At 34.9% G+C, this 23083-nt stretch overlaps 1 protein-coding gene and 1 long non-coding RNA gene across 8 annotated transcripts; one reads left to right on the forward strand and one right to left on the reverse strand.

Annotated features, from left to right (window-relative positions):
* Positions 1-3202: 3202 nt before the first annotated feature.
* LOC137487621 (uncharacterized) lies at positions 3203-6746 on the forward strand. Of its 7 annotated transcripts, XR_012389975.1 has the most exons (8): positions 3203-3247; positions 3810-3882; positions 4836-4893; positions 4983-5076; positions 5200-5357; positions 5453-5548; positions 5723-5840; positions 6593-6746. It is a non-coding gene; the product is annotated as an uncharacterized lncRNA (long non-coding RNA). The 7 variants fall into 7 exon arrangements; XR_011006270.2 differs by lacking the exon at positions 3810-3882 and having other exon boundaries at positions 5723-5852; XR_011006269.2 differs by lacking the exon at positions 3810-3882.
* Positions 6747-16319: 9573 nt separating this feature from the next.
* Positions 16320-23083, reverse strand: shisa3 (shisa family member 3). The gene is made up of 2 exons (NM_001080662.2): positions 22441-23083; positions 16320-19835 (listed from the first exon to the last, which is right to left on the reverse strand). The coding sequence occupies exons 1-2, from the start codon at positions 22712-22714 to the stop codon at positions 19270-19272; spliced, it is 840 nt and encodes a 279-aa protein (NP_001074131.2). The 5' UTR covers positions 22715-23083; the 3' UTR covers positions 16320-19269.

Consider the following 23083-nt stretch of genomic DNA (forward strand, 5'->3'; position numbering starts at 1 on the left):
TGTGTCCTCCAAATACAGCTTCTGCAGACACTGTGTGATGTTCTTAATGTTTATAGTGTTTTTGCAGCAGATGGGACGCGAGTCACTTTCTGCATGTCCAAAACCAAAAGCTTCAGTAAAAGCAGAATGACCTCGATGTGCGAAAGTCTTTCCATTTTCGGCAATTGAACCAAGGACCTTTATTTTAAAATTGGCATTTCTATTACTCATTTCTCATGCAACACATTAAAATGTGCCTTAACTGATAACTAGGCCCACACGGAATCTGCGCGCACAGATTTCCGCAGATTTTTAGCCTATCATTAATTCTGTTTATTTACTAGTTTAGTAAATGTGTAAATCTGAATTTATTCAGTTTTTATTCAGTAATTTATTACTTTTTATTTCATATATTAAAGTTTTAGTAATGATACTCTGCTGGATACTCCCAAAATAGTTCCGCAGAAATCCGCAGATTTTTACCAAAATTCTCCGCAGAAATAGCAAAAAACGTCCGCAGATTCCGTCTGGCCCTGCTGAAAACCCAGCTCTTGACGATTCTGATCTCACAGAAAAACAATGAAATATTAATAATGATTTTATTGTGCTCTCTATATTCTTTATTTTTTAAGCTTTTCAATGCACATCATATTTAATGCATGTCTATGTATAGTAAGCATAGCACAACAGAATACATGTTCCATGTTAAACTCATAGACTGTAAAAGATATGGACGTAGTCTCAGTGTCATCACCCATAGGTTTCTGAAGAGCGCAAAAGAAGCTACAAGTAGGCACGGCCAACCAGCGCCCCATTTACTTCCTACCTGCGACTCGTTTGTGTTCTGACCACATGTGCTCGGTTGTACACTCTATCAATAAAGTGTTTAGTCTTTAAAAAACACTGCTGTAATACATTGAGCCACTAAACATTGTTCTTATGATGTTTTTCTTCAGGAGGAAAGCACAAATTACTTTCAGATACTTTTCAGCTTACTCCCTTTGCAGACTTAATACAACTTAATATAAACAAAACGGATGAGTTATAAAAATGTTCACCCCCTCACAGTTGTCATGAAGGGTAATATTAGCTATATGAACCAAAATCGTTCTTTGTATCAGGCTGTAAACACCTTTTTTCTGCTGTAAAGTTGGCCAATTTAACAGTGGGCTCAATAGAAATCTGCTCTATTATGGAGACAGGAGTAGCAGAATTTCAATGAATTGCAGTTTCGGTTACTTCTGTAATTGCTTCACGAGCGAGAGCGGGAGGTTGCCTCTTGGTTAAACTGTATTGTCAATTAATTATCTTGTAAATATTAGAATAATTAAGTTCAGTGTTTCCATCTTATTCTCAATATAGGCTGTTCTTTATATGTCAAGTGTTTAATTAGCTTCATTAAAAGTGAACATGATTAAACTCCAGACGTCTCATCTGACCATATAGATGCAGAATTTGACAGTTCTACACGTTTACACGCTCACTGACTTTCACAAAGCTCAATGTGTTGTTTGTGTTTTTACATGTCTTAAATCAGCATTACAGGTTTTAAAGGTATGATCACTTTTTATGGTCACACTTTACAATAAGGTTCATTAGTTAATGTTAATTAATGCATTTACTGACATGAACAAACAATGAACAATACATTTACTACTGTATTTGTTCATGTTAGTTAACGTTAGTTTATGAAAATACAGTAGTTCATTGTTAGTTCATGTTAACTCATGGTGCATTAACTAATGTTAACAAGCATGGACTTGAATGTTAATAATGCATTAGTAAATGTTCAATAATGATTAATAAATGCTGTACATGTGTTGTTCATGATTAGTTAATGTTAGTAAATGCATTAACTAATGAAGCTCATTGTTTTGTGCTTGATTAAAAAAAGAGCTGCTAATAGAAGCTTAATATTTGTTTTACCAGTCAAACTTTATTGTAATGTACAATTTATGTTATTAACAAACTATTACCTAAGATTTTAGTTCAATCAACTTCCAATTAAATGCTTGTTAGTAGTTACTAAGGTAGAAGTTGGGATGAGGTATTGGATAGGATTAGGGATGTAGAGTAAGATCATATAAGTGCTTATAAATAGGTAATATCTACTAACATAAACAAACAATGAACAATACATTTACTACTGTATTTGATCATGTCACAGCCATGTCACCCTGCAGCCCAAGACCGGTTACACACTGAAGCTCAGCAGGGCTGAGCCTGGTCAGTACCTGGATGGGAGACCACTAGGGAAAACTAGGTTGCTGTTGGAAGTGGTGTTAGTGAGGCCAGCAGGGGGCGCTCAACCTGCAATCTGTGTCAGTCCTATTACCCCAGTAAAAGTAAAGGGGACACTATACTGTCAGTGGGCGCCGTCTTTCGGATGAGACGTTAAACCGAGGTCCTGACTCTCTGTGGTCATTAAAAATCCCATGGCACTACTCGTGAAAGAGCAGGGGAGTAACCCCGGTGTCCTAGCCAAAGTCCCTCTATCGGCCCATACGATCATGGCTTCCCAATCATCCCCTTCCACCGAATTGGCTCTATCACTGTCTCTCCACTCCACCTATAGCTGGTGTGTGGTGAGCGCACTGGCGCCGTTGTCCTGTGGCTGCCGTCGCATCATCCAAGTGGATGCTGCACAGTGGTGGTGGTGTGGAGAGACCCTCTCATGATTGTGAAGCACTTTGGGTGTATAGCCATACACAATAAAATGCGCTATATAAATACACATTACAGTACATTACATTACATTACATGTTAGTTAACGTTAGTTAATGAAAATACAGTAGTTCATTGTTAGTTCATGTTAACTCATGGTGCATTAACTAATGTTAACAAGCATGGACTTGAATGTTAATAATGCATTAGTAAATGTTCAATAATGATTAATAAATGCTGTACATGTGTTGTTCATGATTAGTTCATGTTAGTAAATGCATTAACTACACTGTAAACCCTAATGCTGTAACTAATTAATTGAGTTGAGTTCTATTAACTTAAATCATTAAAATTCGTTTATCTTAATTAACCTTGATGAGTATTTAGAACTTTTTCTTATTTTTGAGTTTGAAAAAATTTAATCTTTCAAGTAAGGTGAACAATTCTGCTGGGTTTAATCTATACAAAATGTCTCTTTAAAGTTTCATTAACTCAAATTCTGTCAGCCTAGTGATTTTGCGTCTGACGTCATCCAGGTTCACGTACGTGCTCATGCTTCATTCGTTTTTTTCAAGATGGCGGATCGGCCTCGCTTCACACTACAGTAAGTAAAATATTTACAAACCCAAGAAATATTAAATGTATGTTTTAATTAATATAATCACAGTAACAGTTCAATGTAATGTAGAGTTAATCAGGGTGCGTTTACATGTCGTACATTACAGAAAACATGTTTAGCCTCACTTGTTGCTAACTAACGTTAACATTACTGTTTAAAAAGTTAGAATCAGTGCAATGTTAGCGTTAGTTGTAATGTGTTAACTCTGAATTTTAACAGAGTGTGATAAAGACAAAAAATATTTAAAATCGGCAGATTACATTTTTCAAAAAAATTTCAATCTTGGCGCGAGTATGCCTTTTCTCAGCCTGTGCTGAAGTTGTCATGGAGACGTGCGCTCTCACAACCGCATGTCATGGCGCTGCGCTGAACTCCATCCAGTGTGTGAATGTGGTATTATCTTCGCGATCTGTAGGCACTTCGGAAACGAAAGGCGCAAGAAACGTAACGTTAATCATAACTCAAATGATCTCCGCCTAAACACTTAACGGTATTTTCTGATGACGCGCAAAAACGTAGTCTCAAAACTTAACTCTGTCACACGCAGCTTGTTGCTTGCTGATCCATGTATGAGGATAGCCTGACGGAGAACATTTAAGCTGCGCTCCTCACCTGAGCAGGTACAGAGCAGAGCTTCATTTTACACTACCACATTGAGGTAAAGTTGGTTTTATATTCATACATTCATTTAGTAACAACTTGTGACTCGCTCCATAAATTGTTTACCATGGTACTTTGTCTATTCGTTCTGAAATCACATGCAAGTATGACATGAAAACAACATTACACTAAATGCACTATTTTTTTTGACTGAACAATGTTGTACTTTGAAAGTCATTGGCTGCTAATATGATTTCACCATTAAGAATATGCAAAAATTACCTTTCTGAAATTACATTATTAAGGAGAAAGTCTGAATGTGTAAATATAAAACTAACTTTACCTCAATCACCAGCACTGATCAACACTTAATATTTCCTCGCGCTTAAGACGACATCTCTGCATATCAATGATTACCTGATTAATGCGATCAGTTAAATGAGTTTAAATGTCATTTAGGTCAAATGTATTTTAAAGGTATGATAAAAGTTTTTTTTTTCAATCTATTTTTTAAAATGTCTACTCTGGAGAGAATATAAACAGCCTAAAAAACAAAGTATGCATATCTATAACACATTAATACAAAATTATGTTATTAAATAAAATAATAACAAAACAAAATATTCAAGAAGTGGTAAACAAGACAGTTTTCTGATGTGCAAATTTTGTAGCTTAAAATATATTTATATCTTAAAAATATAAATATTTTAGTCTATATATTTTTACATCATTAGACAGTAAGGTAAGTTTTGTTATTTCTAGCTTTTAAAATCAGGCCTTAAATTTCTTTGTCGTCCTATTCAGTTTTAGAAATTTCAATACTGTTTAAATTAAATCTGTGTTCATCGAATTAAAGCAACTAACATGATAATCAGCTCTATTGCTAACCGTTTTGGAGGTTAACGTTAGACATCAGGCAATTGTACTACTTCCACTCTCAGCTAAATGACACTGTGACTTTGTGTACATACAGAATTGAAGGTCAGGTGTTGCTGACTACAGATAGGTTCTTAAATGGAGGCATGTGAAAGGTGGGTAAAATATTTATTTTGTACTACTATGCCTGGCATATCCAGATAAAATAAATATTACAGTGTATTTATCAATGATACTTTTGCAGCAAGGAAAGTGAAACTTCAGCTAGACCTTGAGTTCAATTTACAACATGAAGATCCTGCTTTCAACATCTGATCAACACCTGATTTTCATCTGAGGTAAAAAATAGATAAGTAAATGAAACATAATAATAATATTAATACATTTTTTCTAGAATTGTATATTTTGTGGTGTGGGTTTGTTTTATGAAATTCTCTCTTGTTTCTTTTTGCTGTTTGCAGAGTACCAACATGTTACAAATGAGAATTTTCCCCACAAATTCTTTGCAAAACTGGACCACCACCTATTTCATTTGATGACAATTTTAAGGCAAACAGCATCCAAAACTGGCAAGACAGCAGATACCCTGGCTAATCTTTTAAAGGTTTATGATGAGCAGGTATGTTTGGGGTCACGTGTTAAAGTATACATTAAAATATAATTTGAATTATTATTATTTTTTTAATTTTTAAAAAATTGATTCTTGATTTCCAGGAACTGAATGATGTCAGTTCATGACGGACTACTGTTATCAGAGGTCTTTTGGTCTTGCTGCGTGAGCGTGACTTAAGATTCTTTAGGAACACCATGGTAAGACTTCATTCATTCTTTTCACAATTAGGCATGTTTAATGAAAAGATGAAAGTTTTGAAAACTTTTACTTAAAAACATATATGTAATCAAGAATAGTTGATGAATCATATAATATTGGCTCAGTCATTTTGATACTGTCCTTACATTAATATCCTTGAATTATGTTTTTAGATTGATAATCCTGCTGACTGAAGAAGCTTTATTGGCCCTGCATTCACTGAGGGTCTCTGTTGTCCTGAAGAATGAATTGGACACCACCCACAGCACACTTCCAGACCTTTCTTGTCTTGTATGGATTAATGTATGCTCTTCACATAATATATAGTAAAGGACTTTGAACTTGTGCAAAAAGTTTTGCTTGGCATGGATGATGGAAAATAAAAAGTCTCGTAGCATGGAAACCTTAAAGAATGAGTTAATGTAGAGCTTTTTTTTTTTTTTAACTTAATAAAGACTGTCTCTGGGGTAGTAACTTCAAAACATTTATTTACCTTTAATTGGTAAATATGCATTTTATTATATAAAGGGATAGTTTGTCCAAATGTAAAATTCTGTCATTTACTAACTCTTCACTTGTCCCAAACCTGCTTGAATTTCTTGCTTCTGTTGAACACAAAAGTTAAGTAAAGCTGACAACCTGTAACCACTGACTTTCTAATAGGAAAACAAATACTGTGGAAATCGGTGGTTACAGGTCTCAGCTTTTTTTTTTTTTTTTGGTCAAAAATAACCTTTTAAGTGTTCAACAGAAGAAAGAAACTCAAACAGGTTTGGAATAAGTAAATGACAGAATCATAGTTCAACCAAGACTGAATATATATATATATATATATATATATATATATATTGTAATGAGCGCACACATGCCACGTCGCCCTGGTCGCTAATTCAACCCAGCTGGACCATCATCAACACAGGATCGTTCACAGCTGGACGTCATCAAGTGGAGAGGCATATAAACCAAGCCCACGCAAGGAGAAGATGAGCTTCATTCACCCAATGACTCCATGCGCTAACGCTTGTCTCTCTGTCTCTCCACAGCAGACTCCAGCTCGTGACAATCCCACATCCGACTACTCACTGTCCTTCACTTACTTCCCAGAGCACCAGAGCACCTCACCTTGAAGAAGAGCACCGTTTACACCCCATTCACGTTGTAAATAAAGCACCCTCCGGGGACTTGTCTGTAAACTTATCCAACTGTGTCGCTGTTTTCCCTCTGCCTCGCTACAATATATATATATATATATATATATATATATATAATCTGCTCTCCGTTAAACAGAAATTGGGGGAAAAAATAAATGGGGGCGAATAATTCTGACTTCAACGAGATATATATATATATATATATATATACAGTTTCTGTGTAGTTTACACTAAACGAGTCACTTCACAGAATGTGCACTTATTATTTTTTTTTTAACGAATGCCTTAAGAGTAAGTTTTACACTTATTAATGTATTATTAAATTTTATTAAACTTATAGTTGTTTTTTCTTGAGGCTCTTATGTCTGATATCATATTTACATTGTGGGTAATTTTTATCAATTTCAGAATAGTGTTCATTTTCAATCTCTTTATGTCTAATAGTTTTTATCGTTTTAAGACATTTGTAATTGCATAGGAGACAAATTTGAAAGTACTGTTGGACATTTTTTCTTTAACAATAAATGTCTAAAATGGTATTGTCTGTGTGTTTTAAATTACAGATTTATTTTGACAGATTTATGGGGTTTAAAGATTAAAATAATGGCTAATTTTATTTGTGAAACTGACGATGGAGAAGTTAATTTTAAATGCTATCAAAATGTATGAGCTGGGTGATTTAAGTATTTAAAGTTGAAAGAAATTAAAGCAATTAAGTTAATTGGTATTAAAATGTATGAGCTGGGTGACTAAGTATTTAAAGTTTGGAAAAATTAAAACAATTAAGTTAATTGCAATTAAAACGTATAAGCTGAGTAACTTGGGTATTTTAAGTTGAGTGAAGTGTCTTGCATGAGTACAACAAACTCAAAACTTAATGTTTCTGGTTACTTAAAATAGATAATTTCATAACTTAAAAAATTTGACGTAACTGATTACCTCAAATTTTTTGAGTTTTGTCAACTTATTCGGGATTACAGTGTAATGAACCTTATTGTAAAGTGTTACCAATACCTTAATATTACATCACTTGTTACTTAAACTAAGATATTACTATTTTACATCTGCCATTTCTTCCTATTTTAAAATAAATGTTTAAAAATGTCATTAGTAGTTTACAGAATCAAAAACCTTAAACACCTTAAAACACCTTAAAAACCTTAAAATCTGCTAATTTTCAAGCGGTGTCTTTGCAGGGGCTGTTTGTAGAAAGAAAACGAGTCACACTTTATTTTGATGGTCTGTCTGTTGAATTTAAGTTACATTGCATCTACATGCCAACTAATCCTCATTAGATTATAAGTAGAGTGTTATGTTGGAGTTAGGGTTAGTGTTGACATGTACTTGCAAAGTTTCTTATAGTCAGTTAAATGTCTGTTGAAGGAGCAGCATCAACAGATATTAAGCAGACAGTCTACTAATACTCAAATGGACCATCAAAATAAAGTGTTACCAGAAAGCGAGATAGAAAGAGAGAGAGAGAGAGAGAGTCACTAATCTTGGAACTGTGTGTGTTATGGCTTATTCAAAAAGCCCAGATCAAATAATTCTCCATCAGAGATTCACAGTTATTTGGCAATATTCTGTTTTGTTTCCATATCCTAAACTTCCATGCGCTGATTTCCTGTCTAGACTAATGCATTTTTGCACCAGCATTAAAGGATACTTTAGCAAACACTTCCCTGCATGCGCAAACCTCTGATTGTGTCTTGGAAACAGAGTAAACTGTGAAATGCCGTGTGTTAGATGTCATGTCCTTGTTCAAATTGAGCTTAATGTCTTGTTTACAGCAGCAAAATCTGTTTATTCAGTTTAATGATGAAGCACGGCTTTGGCTCTGCAGTTCCCATGAACACCCAGAGTGCTTTGCAAACTTCTGCATTTTCACAATACTGTATATACTGCCTAAATATATAAACAGACACTCCAACTACAGGCTGCAGTTATTTGATTAAAAATACAGCTTAAAAACATGGTGCGTTAACCCATTTCTCATAACTGATGACTTTTATCTTCGCCACGATGACAGCACATCATTTTTTACTAGACAGTTTTCTAGATACTAGTTTTCAGCTTAAAGTGACACTTTAAAGCTTAACTAGGTTAATTAGGGTAATTAGGCTAGTCATTGTATAACAATGGTTTGTTGAAAAATAAATACAGCTTAAGGGGGCTAATAACTTAAAATTGCTTTTAAAAAATTAATAACCGCTTTTATTCTAGCCAAAATAAAACAAATAAGACTTTCTCCAGTAGAAAAAATATTATCAGACATACTGTTAAAATTCCCTTGTTCTGTTAAGCATCATTTAGGAAATATAAAAAAATAATAATAATAATTTTTTAAAAAAAGTGTTACGCAGCAGATGCCCATCCAGTTGCAACCAATCTCTGGGGGAAAAAAGTTATAAAAAAAAGTATGTATGTATATACATACTTTTTTATATATATATATATATATATATATATATATATATATATATATATATATATATATATATATATATATATATATATATATATATATATATTGACTTACAGTTGAAGTCAGAATTATTAGCCCCTCTGAATTATCAGCCCTCCTGTTTATTTTTTCCCCCCAATTTCTGTTTAACGGAGAGAAGATTTCTGCACATTTCTTATCATAATATTTTAATAACTCATTTTATATATATATATATATATATATATATATATATATATATATATATATATATATATTTCTGCTAATAATTCAACTCAATATAATATTTTATATATTTTTTTAAGCATAACATTTTTTCTGGATTTTAAAATTCTTTCAATGATAAATCTTTGGTGTCACGTGATCATTCAGAGGTTAATCTAATATGCTGATTTGGAGCTCATTTTGCTTAATATATTTATGGAAAATTTATGGAAAAAAAATTTAGGGAAAAAAAATTTAGGGAATTTATGGAAAATTCTAGTAGAAAAGTATAGTAGAATAGTATAGAATAGAATAGAAAATTCTACTATTTCAGTATATTTCAGTATATTTCAGTATATTTTTATGTACAGAATAATTAAGCAGTAGCAACACATTATTTCATTATCTGTTAGGCATTAACTCTACATTAATAGAGGTTATTAAGCAGTTTAAAACTGCAGCTACAAATGCTGTACTCTTGACTTATAGTTAAAGTCAGAATTATTAGCCCCTCTGAATTATCAGCCCTCCTGTTTATTTTTTCCCCCCAATTTCTGTTTAACGGAGAGAAGATTTCTGCACATTTCTTATCATAATATTTTAATAACTCATTTCTAGTAACTGATTTATTTGATCTTTGCTATGATGGCAGTAAATAATATTTTACTTGATATTTTTCAAGACACTTTTATTCAGCTTATTGTAACATTTAAGGCCTTAACTAGGTTAATTAGCTTAACTAGGCAGGTAATGTTAATTAGAAGTTATTGTATAAAGAATGAAAGATGGTTTGTTCTGTAGACTATCAAAAAATTGCTTAAGGGGCTAATAATTTTGAACTTAAAATGGTGTTTAAAAAATTAAAATCTTTCTCCAGAAGAAAAAATATTATCAGACATACTGTGAAAAATTCTTTGCTCTGTTAAACATTATTTGGGAAATATAAAAAAAAATAATAATAATAATAATAATAATTCAAAGGGGGGCTAATAATTCTGGCTTTATCTATATATTCACATTTATAATGTGCTTAATCATTGCACTTTTACGACTGATTGATTTTTCATCACTAAATTAAGCATTGCATTATTTACAAATTATATAGTAATGGTTATTATGTGTGTTAATAAATGCTTTATTAACTCAGCTTGATTCACTTTTATGAGCTAATCTAAAGTGAGGACCGTTAATGCTTTATAAATCCCTTATAAATGACAGTTAAAGGCTTAGTATCTAATGAACAATAATCTTTGCAATCTTATCTAAAAAATAAAATGACATTTAAGCTTAAACATTGCTGAATAAAAGGAGTGTCAAAATGTTTAAACCGCACAGTAATTTTATTTTCGATAAGAACGCTAAGATTTAGTTTTCATTTGTTACAGTTTCATTTGTGTATCTTTAAATGAATAGAAATAAGTCATTTATGTTCTTTCTTCCTGTTTAGAATAAAACTGAGCCTTTAATTCTTATTATAAGGGATTTATAAAGCATTATTAGTCCTCACCTTAGATTAGGTCACCAAACTGAATGAAGCTGAGGTAATAAAGCATTTATTAACACACAAATTAACTACTATATTCTTGAATAATTAGATATATAAATGTTGGTTTGAATTGTTTATTAACCAATTTTTAATTGATTCTGAATGGCCTTAATGAACCCCAACAACTGTCATTAAATACAAATGGTTTGTAAACAATGCAATAATTTGGTAATTTAAGAAAATGAAACTTTAAAGTATGAAAGTACAATTATTAGGCACATTATAATAATGCTTTTAAGTCAAGAATACAGCATTTGCACCTGCTTACTAATGTTTATTAATGTACAGTTAATGCTTAACAGATAATGAATTCACTATTTGCTAATGCTTAATAAATGATTCATATATGTGTTTATTATAAACTGTTACCAAAGCATTCTTTTTTTAAATTAAAATATTTTAATAATCTTACCAACCCCTAGACTTGTAAATTATATTGTTATGCTATTATAAACCATTGAGTATTTTTCTGTGCCGGTCATCGTATGCGGTGTTAAACAGGATGCGATATCAGTCTAAACAGGAAAAGGCGGAGATTCATCAAATAAATGACATCCTGCAGTTTTGATTTATCGTTCTCGCCGTTCTCTCGGTCAGTGACAGAGTTGTTATTTGTTCTATATTTTAATAACTGCCTCTTATTTATCTTGGCCACACTTGGTGTAAATGTATCCACTGCTATGAAGAAAGAATCAGTCCAGGGTTTAAATTCAGTCTTCCATCTTTGGAGACAGAACTCTGGAATGTCAGTCTTCTAAATGTTCTAAAGCTCCTATGTAAGTGATGACATAATTTCTAGAAAAATGCATACATGTTTCTTTTCTTTTATCAGAGGATATGTTTGTTTTTAATTCATAAATGTAATTTATTTTATTTTGAGGGTATAGTCTGTACGTTTTCCTCTGTTTTCACTTATAAAAAGAAATGTGACAGGGTCTGACCTTTAAGCTTGTCCTCCTTTAAAGTCAAACAAAAAAAACAAGCATAAAATCATATTAAATTCAGTGATAGAACTCATCCTTGATCACTGTCAGCTTCTCCTCCATCAAATGACGTCACTTCCTTTGAGTCATCATAGCCTTAAAGGTGTATTGCACACATTTATATTAAATTAAATGCAAATGAGACAGAAACGTGGCAACAATTGTAAATTTATTTGCATAATACATTTATTTGTAGAATTTATTTTTCATTTGATGTTTTTAATCAATTGATGTGAATAATAACAACTTAAACTTGCTATTTCTGAAGTTTTTCCTTAATAACAGTTTTAGCATAACAAAACTATTAAAGCTGTAGGTTTAATTGGGCTGAGGACAAGGACAATAACAGAGTTTGTACAGAGTAGTGTTTTTAATAAAGAACAAAAATCTGAGAACCAAACGAACAACATATTCCAGAACAACTCACAGAAATCAACCTTCAGTCCATTTTGGAAATTTTGGGGATGAAATATTTTTTATTTATTGACTATATTTATGTTTTTATTTTAGATAAAATACGTTTCTGGAAGAATGTCCCATTAACTTTAATTTTTTTATTATTTTAATTATTATTTCTGTTTAATATGCTATTAAACTGGTCTTGTTAAATACCAATATAAAAAATAAATAATGGTTTTAAAAGATTAAATGGTTAAATGTTCTAATCACTGTTTATCGCCAATTTGTGAAAAGCGTGTTATGATGCAAACAAAAATAAATATAAATAGTATAGATGTTTAAAAAAATAAAAAACTAATTTACTCTCCTGTTGGTTGTCACTGAAATCCTGTTCACCATTTATATTACGTTATTAAATCATTGGCAGAAAAATCAAAAGGCTGCTTTAAATTTTTACCAATGAGATCCTTTCTTCCATATATGACATGTGAAATTAGTGCTTATATCCATTCTGTAGTACACTGCAAACAATGCTTTCATTACTTAGCTTATTTTGTCTTGTTTCTAGTCCAAATATCTTAAAATTCTTAAACCAAGAAGCATTTTCTAGACGAGCAAAACATGTCTTGTACTCAGAAATGGTCAAAATTAAGTGAATAATAATCTGCCAATGGCGTAAGCAAAATAATCTTGTCTCTCCTTTTGATGTAAGGTACCCCATTGGCAGATTATATTGCTTAAATTGTTTAAAACATGACCACCCCTTTAAATAATAAGAGTTTTTAACTGTATGCTGCAGTTTACAGAATGGCCACTGGAAACAAGGCTTACTGAATTCTACATCAAGACCTTTTAAATCTGATGTTTTTCAGAATGATGACCAAACAAAGCACATGTAGAAGGCAAATAGTTTAATTTAACTGTTGGTTAGAGACTCATACTGAATCGAAAGCTGTTTAGACACAAAATCCAATTCTGGTTTGTACATTTAGATTCACCAGATCATTTGTGAAAACGGCTTCTATTACATAATAAAACTGCGTGTGCAGTCTGAAACTGAGCCCATGATGGCTTTCAGATTGCTACAAATTATACAACATTGACGAATGAGCTTTGCAAATGCTCAAAACAGAAGGGTATTGCTGTTAGTGTCTGTTTTAAACATTTGTCGCAATTTTGGTTCTTTAAAGGGGTCGTGAACTGAGAAATCATATTTCCCTAGATCCTTTGACATATAAGAGTTGGCTACACTGTAAAAACATCTTGCAGGTTTCACATCTCAAAACCTTCTGTTAAGTCTAAAAACAGCCGATATTGAGGCCAAATATTGATAAATGTGTCATTTTATGTTATAGCGTGGCTAAACTCCTCCTTCTGCATCATTACCTGCTTAGCTCCGCCTACTAATTCACACTGCAGCAGGTACAGAGCATGAAGCGAACACAGATCTGTGTGATTTAGGAATTTGTGCAATCTCAATTCACTCCAAAAAATATTTTTTTACTGCTTGTTCAAACTATATTTAAAATGAGCTGAAACTACACAATTCTGGAGATTTCTTTGAGAAAACCTAAAGAGTCCATATTATACATGAAAAAGGGTCATATTTCGGTTATATGGGTCTCCAACAACATACTGATATGCATGCAAGGCCAAAAAACACTTTCATGGTCTTATAATATGCATTTATTTTTACCCAATTATCCCAGCGACTCCCATATGAATCGTTCAGCGATTCATTTGTTCCCAAACCCCTCCTTAGCACGAAGCTAATCTGCGCTAATTGCTCAGCGTTAGACAAATGCCCAGCGCAAGACAAATGCCCAGCGCGGTTTGTCAAGCCCCCGGCGGACGGGCCACGCCATAACTTAGATCATTTCTATTTGCAATTATTGCTGTGGCACCTCTTGCGTGAAGTGTTTTATGTTCTCAGGGCTTACCTGTACTCTGCTTTGCCCAAAGGTCCCATCCCCAGCCAGAGGGTTGTAGTGCTCACCAGCGTGTAGCAGGCTGCCTTTGTGCTTAATAAACTGGCCTTATTTTGCACGCACCCCTGATGTATTGTCTGCCCATTCTCACGAGTCTCATACACCAGTCTTTTCTGATCCTTCCTTTAACAAACGAATGAATCGCCCACTGTAAGCGTGTAGACTGCTGAATCAATTATTTCCCCTCTCACTTCCAATAATATCCAGGTAAGCACAGCATCTTCTTGACTTATGACTTCATTCATAATAGCATTTTTTGTGTTAGTATGATTTGCTCATCGCTCAACTAGTTGGGTTTTGGGGCACACGTCCTTTTAAATGTCTTGTTTTCATGCAAATTTAATTGTATATATTCATACAAATCACACTGTAAAAAGCTACTGTATGTTACTTTTTAAAAAAAAGTGAGTAAGCCTATTGCCTTAAAATGACAAGATGAAGTTACTTAAAGTAACTGTTAAGTTGACTTAATTTTTATAATTATGGTTCATGGTTTATTAGCTTAAAACAGTCAACCCGTCCTTAATTTGAACTGGATCCTGTTTTGGAAAATGTCAGATATTCGCATTTTGCTCTCCGGTATTTATTTTAATTGATTGGATATTAACTTGTGCATGGTGAATACCTGTATGTGTGTGTATGTATGTGTGTGCGAAGGCTGTGTGGATTGTGTGCGCACACAGATGACGGTAGTCATTTACATAAAAGTAAAAGTCACGTTTAACTATTGGCCCCCAACAATCAACAAAAAAATCAGCTTTCTTACGTTTATAATCACGCTCATTGGTCGGTGATTGTTTTGCGTGCTGTGAGCAGCGAAAATAAATAATGGCATAGTGACCTATACCTAAATAATAATTTATTTTAAACAATGAGTAAATCTGATGATGAGCCTGATCAGAAAAGATCCCCAGAAGATGGAACTGCGCGAATGGATCAGGAAAGCGGGAGACAGAAGCAAAGCAATCTTAAGTCTGCCAGCAAACATGACAGAGAAGGTAACTGTGAGCCAACTTCTTGAAGATTAGACTGAGTGAGTCATTTTGTTTTCTTTTTTTGTTCACTTGAAAGTTAACAGCAATGTCACACCACACAGTGGGAGTAACTATTTTCATCATGTGACCGCTATTGTTTAAAGCTTTTGACTTGTTTCAAATATCTGATAATTCTTAAATCAAGAAGCATTTTCTAGATTAAGTGGGCTGTAATAATAGTAATTTTGTGTTTGGCTTGCAATAAGATTATCTTGCTTGCCCCATTAGCAGACTGTTTTGCTCGTTTTAAGAAAAAGAAAAACATTTAATTTGTACTTATGAAAACAAAACAATATACAGAGTGATTCAAAAAGAATACCACAACTTTGAAAATCTGTATTTAATAAAAGAAACATTATTGAACCTTGGGTAATAATTCAATGTGAAGAGTATTTAAAGTCTTTTTTTCAGTAGAAAACAAGTTCATAGATGTTCAATATGACCCCCCTCCCTTTAATATGACACACTCAAGTGACATCAACCTGAAAGTTGTGGTATTCTTTTTGAATCGCCCTGTATTTTATTTTTTATTTTTACTTGTCTGGAATTTGTTTACTTTAAGCATTTTTAGATCTTTGGACTAAAAAAGACAAAAACCCTAAATAAGAAAAACGTTTCTTGCAATATTGTTTGGTATAATATAAATCCTTTGATAAGCACTTGTTTTATTTTTGAGTTTTTAACCAAAATCACATAAGCGTCCATCTATGAAGGACTGTCAAACATACATGCCACAAGTGTACACCACATATTTTTTGTTTCCAGAAATATATTCACATTGAGTTTCACCTTTAAACAACCAAACTCTGCAAGTGGATTAAGACAAATACATTTATTATTTTACCATAAAAAAGGCTTAATTCTGATTTTTTTTTTTTTTTTTGGAAACAACATTTTGTTTTACTTGTCTAGAAAATACCTCTTTATTTGTTAAATTATTATTTTTTTATTACAAATTTAGACAAGAAACTAGACAGTGGTAGTGCGATGAGACCAAAAAATAGACTATTACATCAAAATTATTTATTGTGAATGTCTTCATAATATTATAAATGGACCCCAGAGAACAGTACAAAACCCAAAAAAGGCAGTTGATGACACATTTAATCTGTCCCTTTCCATTCACAACCCCTAAAAATAGGACTTGGATTGTCAGAGGCTGAATGTTCGGAGGAGCTTCAGCTGCTTTCTCAATACTTTCCTCATATAACCAGATCATATAAGCAGTAGATGTAAAAATATGTTACTTCTGCTTAGCTGGATCCAGCACGTGAACATCTGTCAGATTCATTGCCCGGTAATCTCCAGAGGTGGGACCAAATCAAGTGTAAGCCCTGAGTCTTAACCTCAAGTCTAAATCAAGTCAAGACAATGTTTGTGAGACTCAAGCAAGTCAACTGACTGCTTATTTCAAGCAGGGTTGAGACCAATTCATTGTTTTTCATGTCAAGTAACCTGACTGCAAGTCTGTCATCAAGTTTCGAATCCAATCCGAGTCTTGTTTGATCAATTTTGTGACTCGAGTCCAAGTCAAGTTGCAAGTCATTGACTCCAGTCCAGACCTCTGGAAATCTCCAGCTATACCCTCGCAAGTGCCAATCAGGCTGAAAGATGCATTTGAGAGTCTTCAACAACACCATTGGGCCAGTAGTGGCCTAATGGTTAGGAGAGTTGCACTTGTGACCGGAAGGTTGTAAGTGTGAGTCACAGGCCCGAGTATGGGTCACTGTACTTGGCAACATGTCATGACTTTCATTTCTTCCCCATTGTTCTAGCATTTGTTGTCCAGTGCATCTGGATGTTGCAGATGCCAAATGGTTAGAGTTGCACTTGTGATCAGAAGGTTGCAGGTTCGAGTCCCAGATGATGGGAGTGAATAACCAGCACTCTCACCACCCTCAATACCAAACCTTGAGCAAGGCACCGATCCCCCAACTGCTTCCCGGGCATCAGCACCAATGCCAGTCCACTGCTCCAGCTGTGTGTTCAGTGTGTATGTGCATTCACTGCTATGTGGGTGCACTTGGTTTAGCTAAATGCAGAGCACAAATTCCAAGTATGGGTCAATGTACTTGGTAATACGTCACAACTTTCACTTTATCTCATTGTGCGAGTGTTTGGTGTTCGGTGCATCTGAAGGTCGCAATTGACCAATGTTTAGAGAGTTGCCCTTGGGATCAGAAGGTCACAGGATCGAGTCTCAGGTGATGGGAGTGAATAACCAGTAGTCTCACCACCCTCAGTACCACAGCTTGAGCAAGGCACCGAGCCCCCAACTGCTCCACGAGCTTCCCAACAATGCCTGCCCACTGCTCCAGTTGTGTGTGTGTGTGTGTGTTCAATGCTCTGTGTGCTCCCTTGGATGGGTTAAATGAAGATCACAAGTTCTGAGTATGGGTCACCATGTGAAATATATCATGACTTTCACTTTCACTTTTCCCAATTGTGCTAGTGTTTGGTGTCCGGTGCATCAGTAGGTTGCAAGTGTTGAATGGTTAGCAAGTTGCACTTGTGAACAGTTGGTCGCAGGTTCCCAAGTGGTGGGAGGAATAACCAGCACTCTCACCACGCTCAAAATACCACAACTTGAGCAAGACACCAATCCCCCAACTGCTCCTGGGGCACCACACCAATACCTGTCCACTGCTCTGTGTATGTTCACTGCTGTGTGTGCACCCTTGGATGGGTTGAATGCAAATTCCAAGTATGGGTCACCATGGGAAATATGTCATGACTTTTCCCCTTTGTGCTAGTGTTTGGTGTCTGGTGCATCTGGAAGTTGCCGAATAGTTAGAGAGTTGCACTTGTGAACAGAAGGTCACAGGTTTGAGTTTCGAGTGGTGGAAGTGAAAAACCAGCACTCTCACCACCCTCGAAACCATGGCTTGGGCAAGACACCAATCCCCCAACTGCTCCCAAGGTGCCACATCAATGCCTCCACACTGCTCTGTGTATGTTCACTGTTGTGTGTGCACCCTTGGATGGGTTGAATGCAAATTCCGAGTATGGGTCACCATGAGAAATATGTCATGACTTTTCCCCTTTGTGCTTGTGTTTGGTGTGTGGTGCATCTGGAGGTTGCCAGTGCCGAATGGTTGGAGAGTTGCACTTGTGAACAGAAGGTAACAGGTTTGACTCCCAAGTGGTGGAAGTGAAAAACCAGCATTATCACCACCCTCGAAACCATGGCTTGAGCAAGACACCAATCCCCCAACTGCTCCTGAGGTGCCACATCAATGCCTGCACACTGTGTATGTTCACTGTTGTGTGTGCACCCTTGGATGGATTGAGTGAAAATTCCGAGTATGGGTCACCATGGGAAATATGTCATGACTTTTCCCCTTTGTGCTAGTATTTGGTGTTTGCAAGTGCCGAATGGTTGGAGTGTTGCCCTGTGAACAGGTCACAGGTTCGAGTCCCAAGTGGTGGGAGTGAATAACCAGCACTCTCACCACTTTCAATACCACAACTTGAGGAAGGCACCAATTCCCCAGCTGTTCCAGGTGTGTGTTCACCTTGTGTGTGCACTTGGATGGGTTGAATGCAGAGCTCAAATTCCAAGTATGGGTCACCGTACTTGGCAACATGTCATGACGTTCACTTTTTCCCATTGTTCTTGCGTTTGGTGTCCAGTGCATCTGTAGCTTGCAAGTCCCAAATGGTTAGAGAGTTGCACTTGTGAACAGAAGGTTGCAGGTTTGAGTCCTAGTTTGTGGAAGCACTCCTACCACTCTCAATACCACAACTTGAGCAAGGCAAGGCTAGTATTTGGTGTCTGGTGCATCCGAAGGACGCATGTGCTTATCCAAATGGTTAGAGAGTTGGACTTGAGATCAGAAGGTCATAAGTTCAAGTCCCAGGTCTAAATATGGGTCACCGTGCTTGGCAACATATCACAACTTTCCGTTGTTCCCCTTGTGCTAGTGTTTTGGTGCGTCCCGAGGTCACAGGTCAGCTCTGACTGAAGTCTGCAAAGCTCTTGTTGGTGGAGAAGGGCTCCTGTGGGATAGGAAAGAAGAACTGCTGCGGTAGGAGAAAGCCGGAGCTCTGCAGGGTCTGATGGTGGAGCTGCAGCTCTCTGTGAGTGTGTGCATGCTGCAGAGAGTTAGTGGTGTATGGCGGAGGAGGCGGAGGTAACAGAGGCTGTGTGGGTGTGGATGCTGATGAAGATGAAACCGCCATGAGCTGCTGCTGTTGGTGTTGATGATGTTGTGAACATTGACCCATCGTTTCACTGCGGCCCAGGGAGAAGCGGCGGAGCGAGCTCCCTCCACCCGCAGAGCTGGAGCTGGTGGTGGCGGTGCTGGACTGGCGGGATGGCGTTCGCAGGCTGGGTGGAGCTGTGGTGAGGATCATGGGGATGGTTTCTCCTTGGCTGCGCAGAGAGAAGCGGATTGGCTGCTGGGTTTGCTGTTTGGGTCGCAGACAGGTGCAGCAGTACACTGCCACCAGAGAACCCACCACCACAAACGCCACAAAGATGGATCCCACCATCAGGAAGGGCACGTAGATTGGCTCTGCGAACAACAGAAGTCAGTGCATTAGCATGTGCAAAGGTTTTCAAGAGAACCTCTTGCTGAAGTATTTGTTTCATTAATTGGGATTTTGAAAGTTTTTATTAATGTGTTGTTATTATTAGCTATGAAGCACATCAAGCAGCCATGATGAGAATCACAACATCACAAACTTTGGAAATAAAAATAGGATCATCACCTTTCATAAAAGTTGTCCTAAAACTACTGAACAACACCTATTCTAGTTCTAGGACAATATTGAAAAACACTTTTGATTCTTTACTTTGAGTATTGACGTGCGTGCGTGCGTGTGTGCGTGCGTGCGTGCGTGTGTGTACAGGTGAAGTTAGAATTATTAGCCCCCCTTTGATTATTTTTTTCTTTTTTTTTTATGTTTTCCAAATGATAATGTTTTTTCTTCTAAAGAAAGCCTTATTTGTTTTATTTTAAGTAGAAAAAAAGCTGTTTAAATTTTTTTTTAAAGAATTTTAAGGTAAAAATCATTAGCCACTTTAAGCTTTTTTTTTATGATAATCAACAAAACAAACCATTTTTATACAATAATAATACTAATATCCCTAACCTGCCTTGTTAACCTAATTAACCTAGTTAAGCTAGTAAGTTTAAGTGTATTAAAAATATCTAGTCAAATATTATGTAATAATATTCTCTCTGTTAAACAGAAATTGGGGGGGGAAAAAAAATAATTTAGGGGGGCTAATAATTCTGACTTCAACTGTGTATACACACACACACACACACACACACACATATATATATATATATATTTATATGTGTGTGTGTGTGTGTGTGTGTACATATTTTAATCGGAAGCTATACAATATTAAATTATTGCATATACATCAGATTAATCACTACTGAAGCAAAATCTGGAACATATGTAACAAAATAACCTACGATAACCGTCCAAAATTAATACACTCATTTTTATTTTAATACACACATTTTTATGTTATAGAAAAATATTCAATACAAATATTAAGAAGAGGAAAAATTTTGTTTCAATTTTGTAGGCTGTAATTTTTAAGTTTGATTGTATTATCTTTCCATTTCTAAATATATTTGGTGACTAAAATAATATTTCAATAAATCTGTTTAATGAATCTCATTTGCTTAATGAACCAAAATACATTGCTTATATTCATTGAGAAATTGATAAAAATATTAATTTTCAAAATGGGGTGTACTCAATTATGCTGAGCACTATATATATATATATATGCATTATTGCATTATTATGCATTATTACATTTGAACAAAAACTTTGTCAGAATTTGCTAGTATATGAATGTTCGCATTATATATATATATAAATATATATATATATATATTTATATATATATATATATATATATATATATATATATATATATATATATATATATAATGCGAACATTCATATACTAGCAAATTCTGACAAAGTTTTTGTTCAAATGTAATAATGCATAATAATGCAATAATGCACTAATGTAATTAACGCCTCGCTTTTTACGGTGTATTAAGTGTGACTGTTGTCAAAATTACGTTTTAATTAGTTTAATTAATTATCTCAGGGTTTACTATGTGTCAGTCTTTAAATGCTCTCAGTTATTATCAGTTGGTTTTAGTTTTGTATTTGTTTTGTTTTTTAATTCACCAGTAAATTTCAAAGTTCTGTGGTAAAATATAAACTGACAATACATGTTACATTTCTGATAAGGAAAGGAAGAATATCTGGCAACTTGTAGAAATGACAAATTCTATATTGATATTTTGAGATGTGAGATGCATTGAGTAAAACCAGGTAGGTGTGTCAGGTTCATATAACTGAAAATAATTTATTCAACTAGACGTCATTACAGCAGCTTGTCATAAAACTGTTTATTTTATTATCATATATTCATCAAGGTACATTAGAATTGTTCAGTGACAAACGTATATTCAAAGACATTCTTTTTTTTTCTTTCATAACTAAAAACCCATCTCAACATAATTCCACATGTACTATTCTCTCTTCTATTATTTTTTTTCTTTGCAAACCCTTTACAACAGTTTGCAGTGATGGACAAATTATCTTTCACTACTTTGCAGGAATAACATTTTTCAGGAGATACTTTAGTCAGTTCTTTGAATCATAAGCATACAGACTGGAAAAAAAATCATCGATTTACTTCATTTTTTTAATGTAAGTGGTTGCAAAAAATTTATATGGGCTGAAACTAACAAATTGAGTTTAACATTACTAAATTTAATTTGTTTATTTAAATTTAGCCCATATAAATTGTTAGCAATTACTTATAATAATAATAAAAAAAACTTTTTTTTGTCATAATTTAACTAGCTTAATTAGCTTAAATGGGCAAGTAAGGGTAACACTGGTTTGTTCTGCAGACAATCGAATTTTTTAGACTTTCTCCGGAAAAAAAGTATAGGATATAGTGTGAAACGCTCTGTTTAACATAATTTAGAAATTATTGAAAAAGAAAAATCACAGGAGGGCTAATAATTATGACTTTAACTGTAGTTAATGTTGGTAAATTCATTAACTAATGACATCTTATTGTAAAGTGTGTCTATGTATTTAATAGTTCCTAACTCGGAGTCTTACGGGCAGCATATTGCGTGTTGTTCTCCACTTCTCTGTCATTCGTGCACGTTCCCTGATCGAGGCGCGCGTCCGGCGCCGCGCAGCAGTAGCGCAGCGAGCAGCTCCCGCAGCACACCGTCGCGTCCGCCGTGTCGAAATCCTCCGGACACTGAAAACCCTCATGGTAATTCCCACTGCTGTCCAGCCAGCCGTGACAGTACTCTCCACGGGCTTCAGATATTCGCAGATTCCATGTCAAATACCCCAGAACCAGGCAATTGAGCAGGCGCACCATACCGGCGAGACGCGATTCCAGTTTTTTAAAACTCGCCGACAAACTTGAATTAAACCAGCCTCAAATAAACTATCGATGATTTAAAATACTCCATCAGCTCACAGGATTGAAATCGTTCAGCGAAAAAAAAATCCAAAGATGCTGTCCAAATCCACTAGCTACCAGGGAACACCTAGCAAAATATACCGACTTCAAAATGTCATTTCCAGAAACTCCATGATTTTATCCGCATATCATCCGTGTCGTTTTAAGCTGCTGTTCGTGATTATGTAATCCATGTCAGTGTGGTATAATAAAAAGTTCAAAAATGTTATGAAAATACTTCGCTAACTCGTCGTTGTTCTGACTGCATGAAGATGCGCGTCTGCT

The sequence above is a fragment of the Danio rerio genome, chromosome 14 (genome assembly GCF_049306965.1).
Source record: "Danio rerio strain Tuebingen ecotype United States chromosome 14, GRCz12tu, whole genome shotgun sequence".
Classification (NCBI taxonomy): Eukaryota; Metazoa; Chordata; class Actinopteri; order Cypriniformes; family Danionidae; genus Danio; species Danio rerio.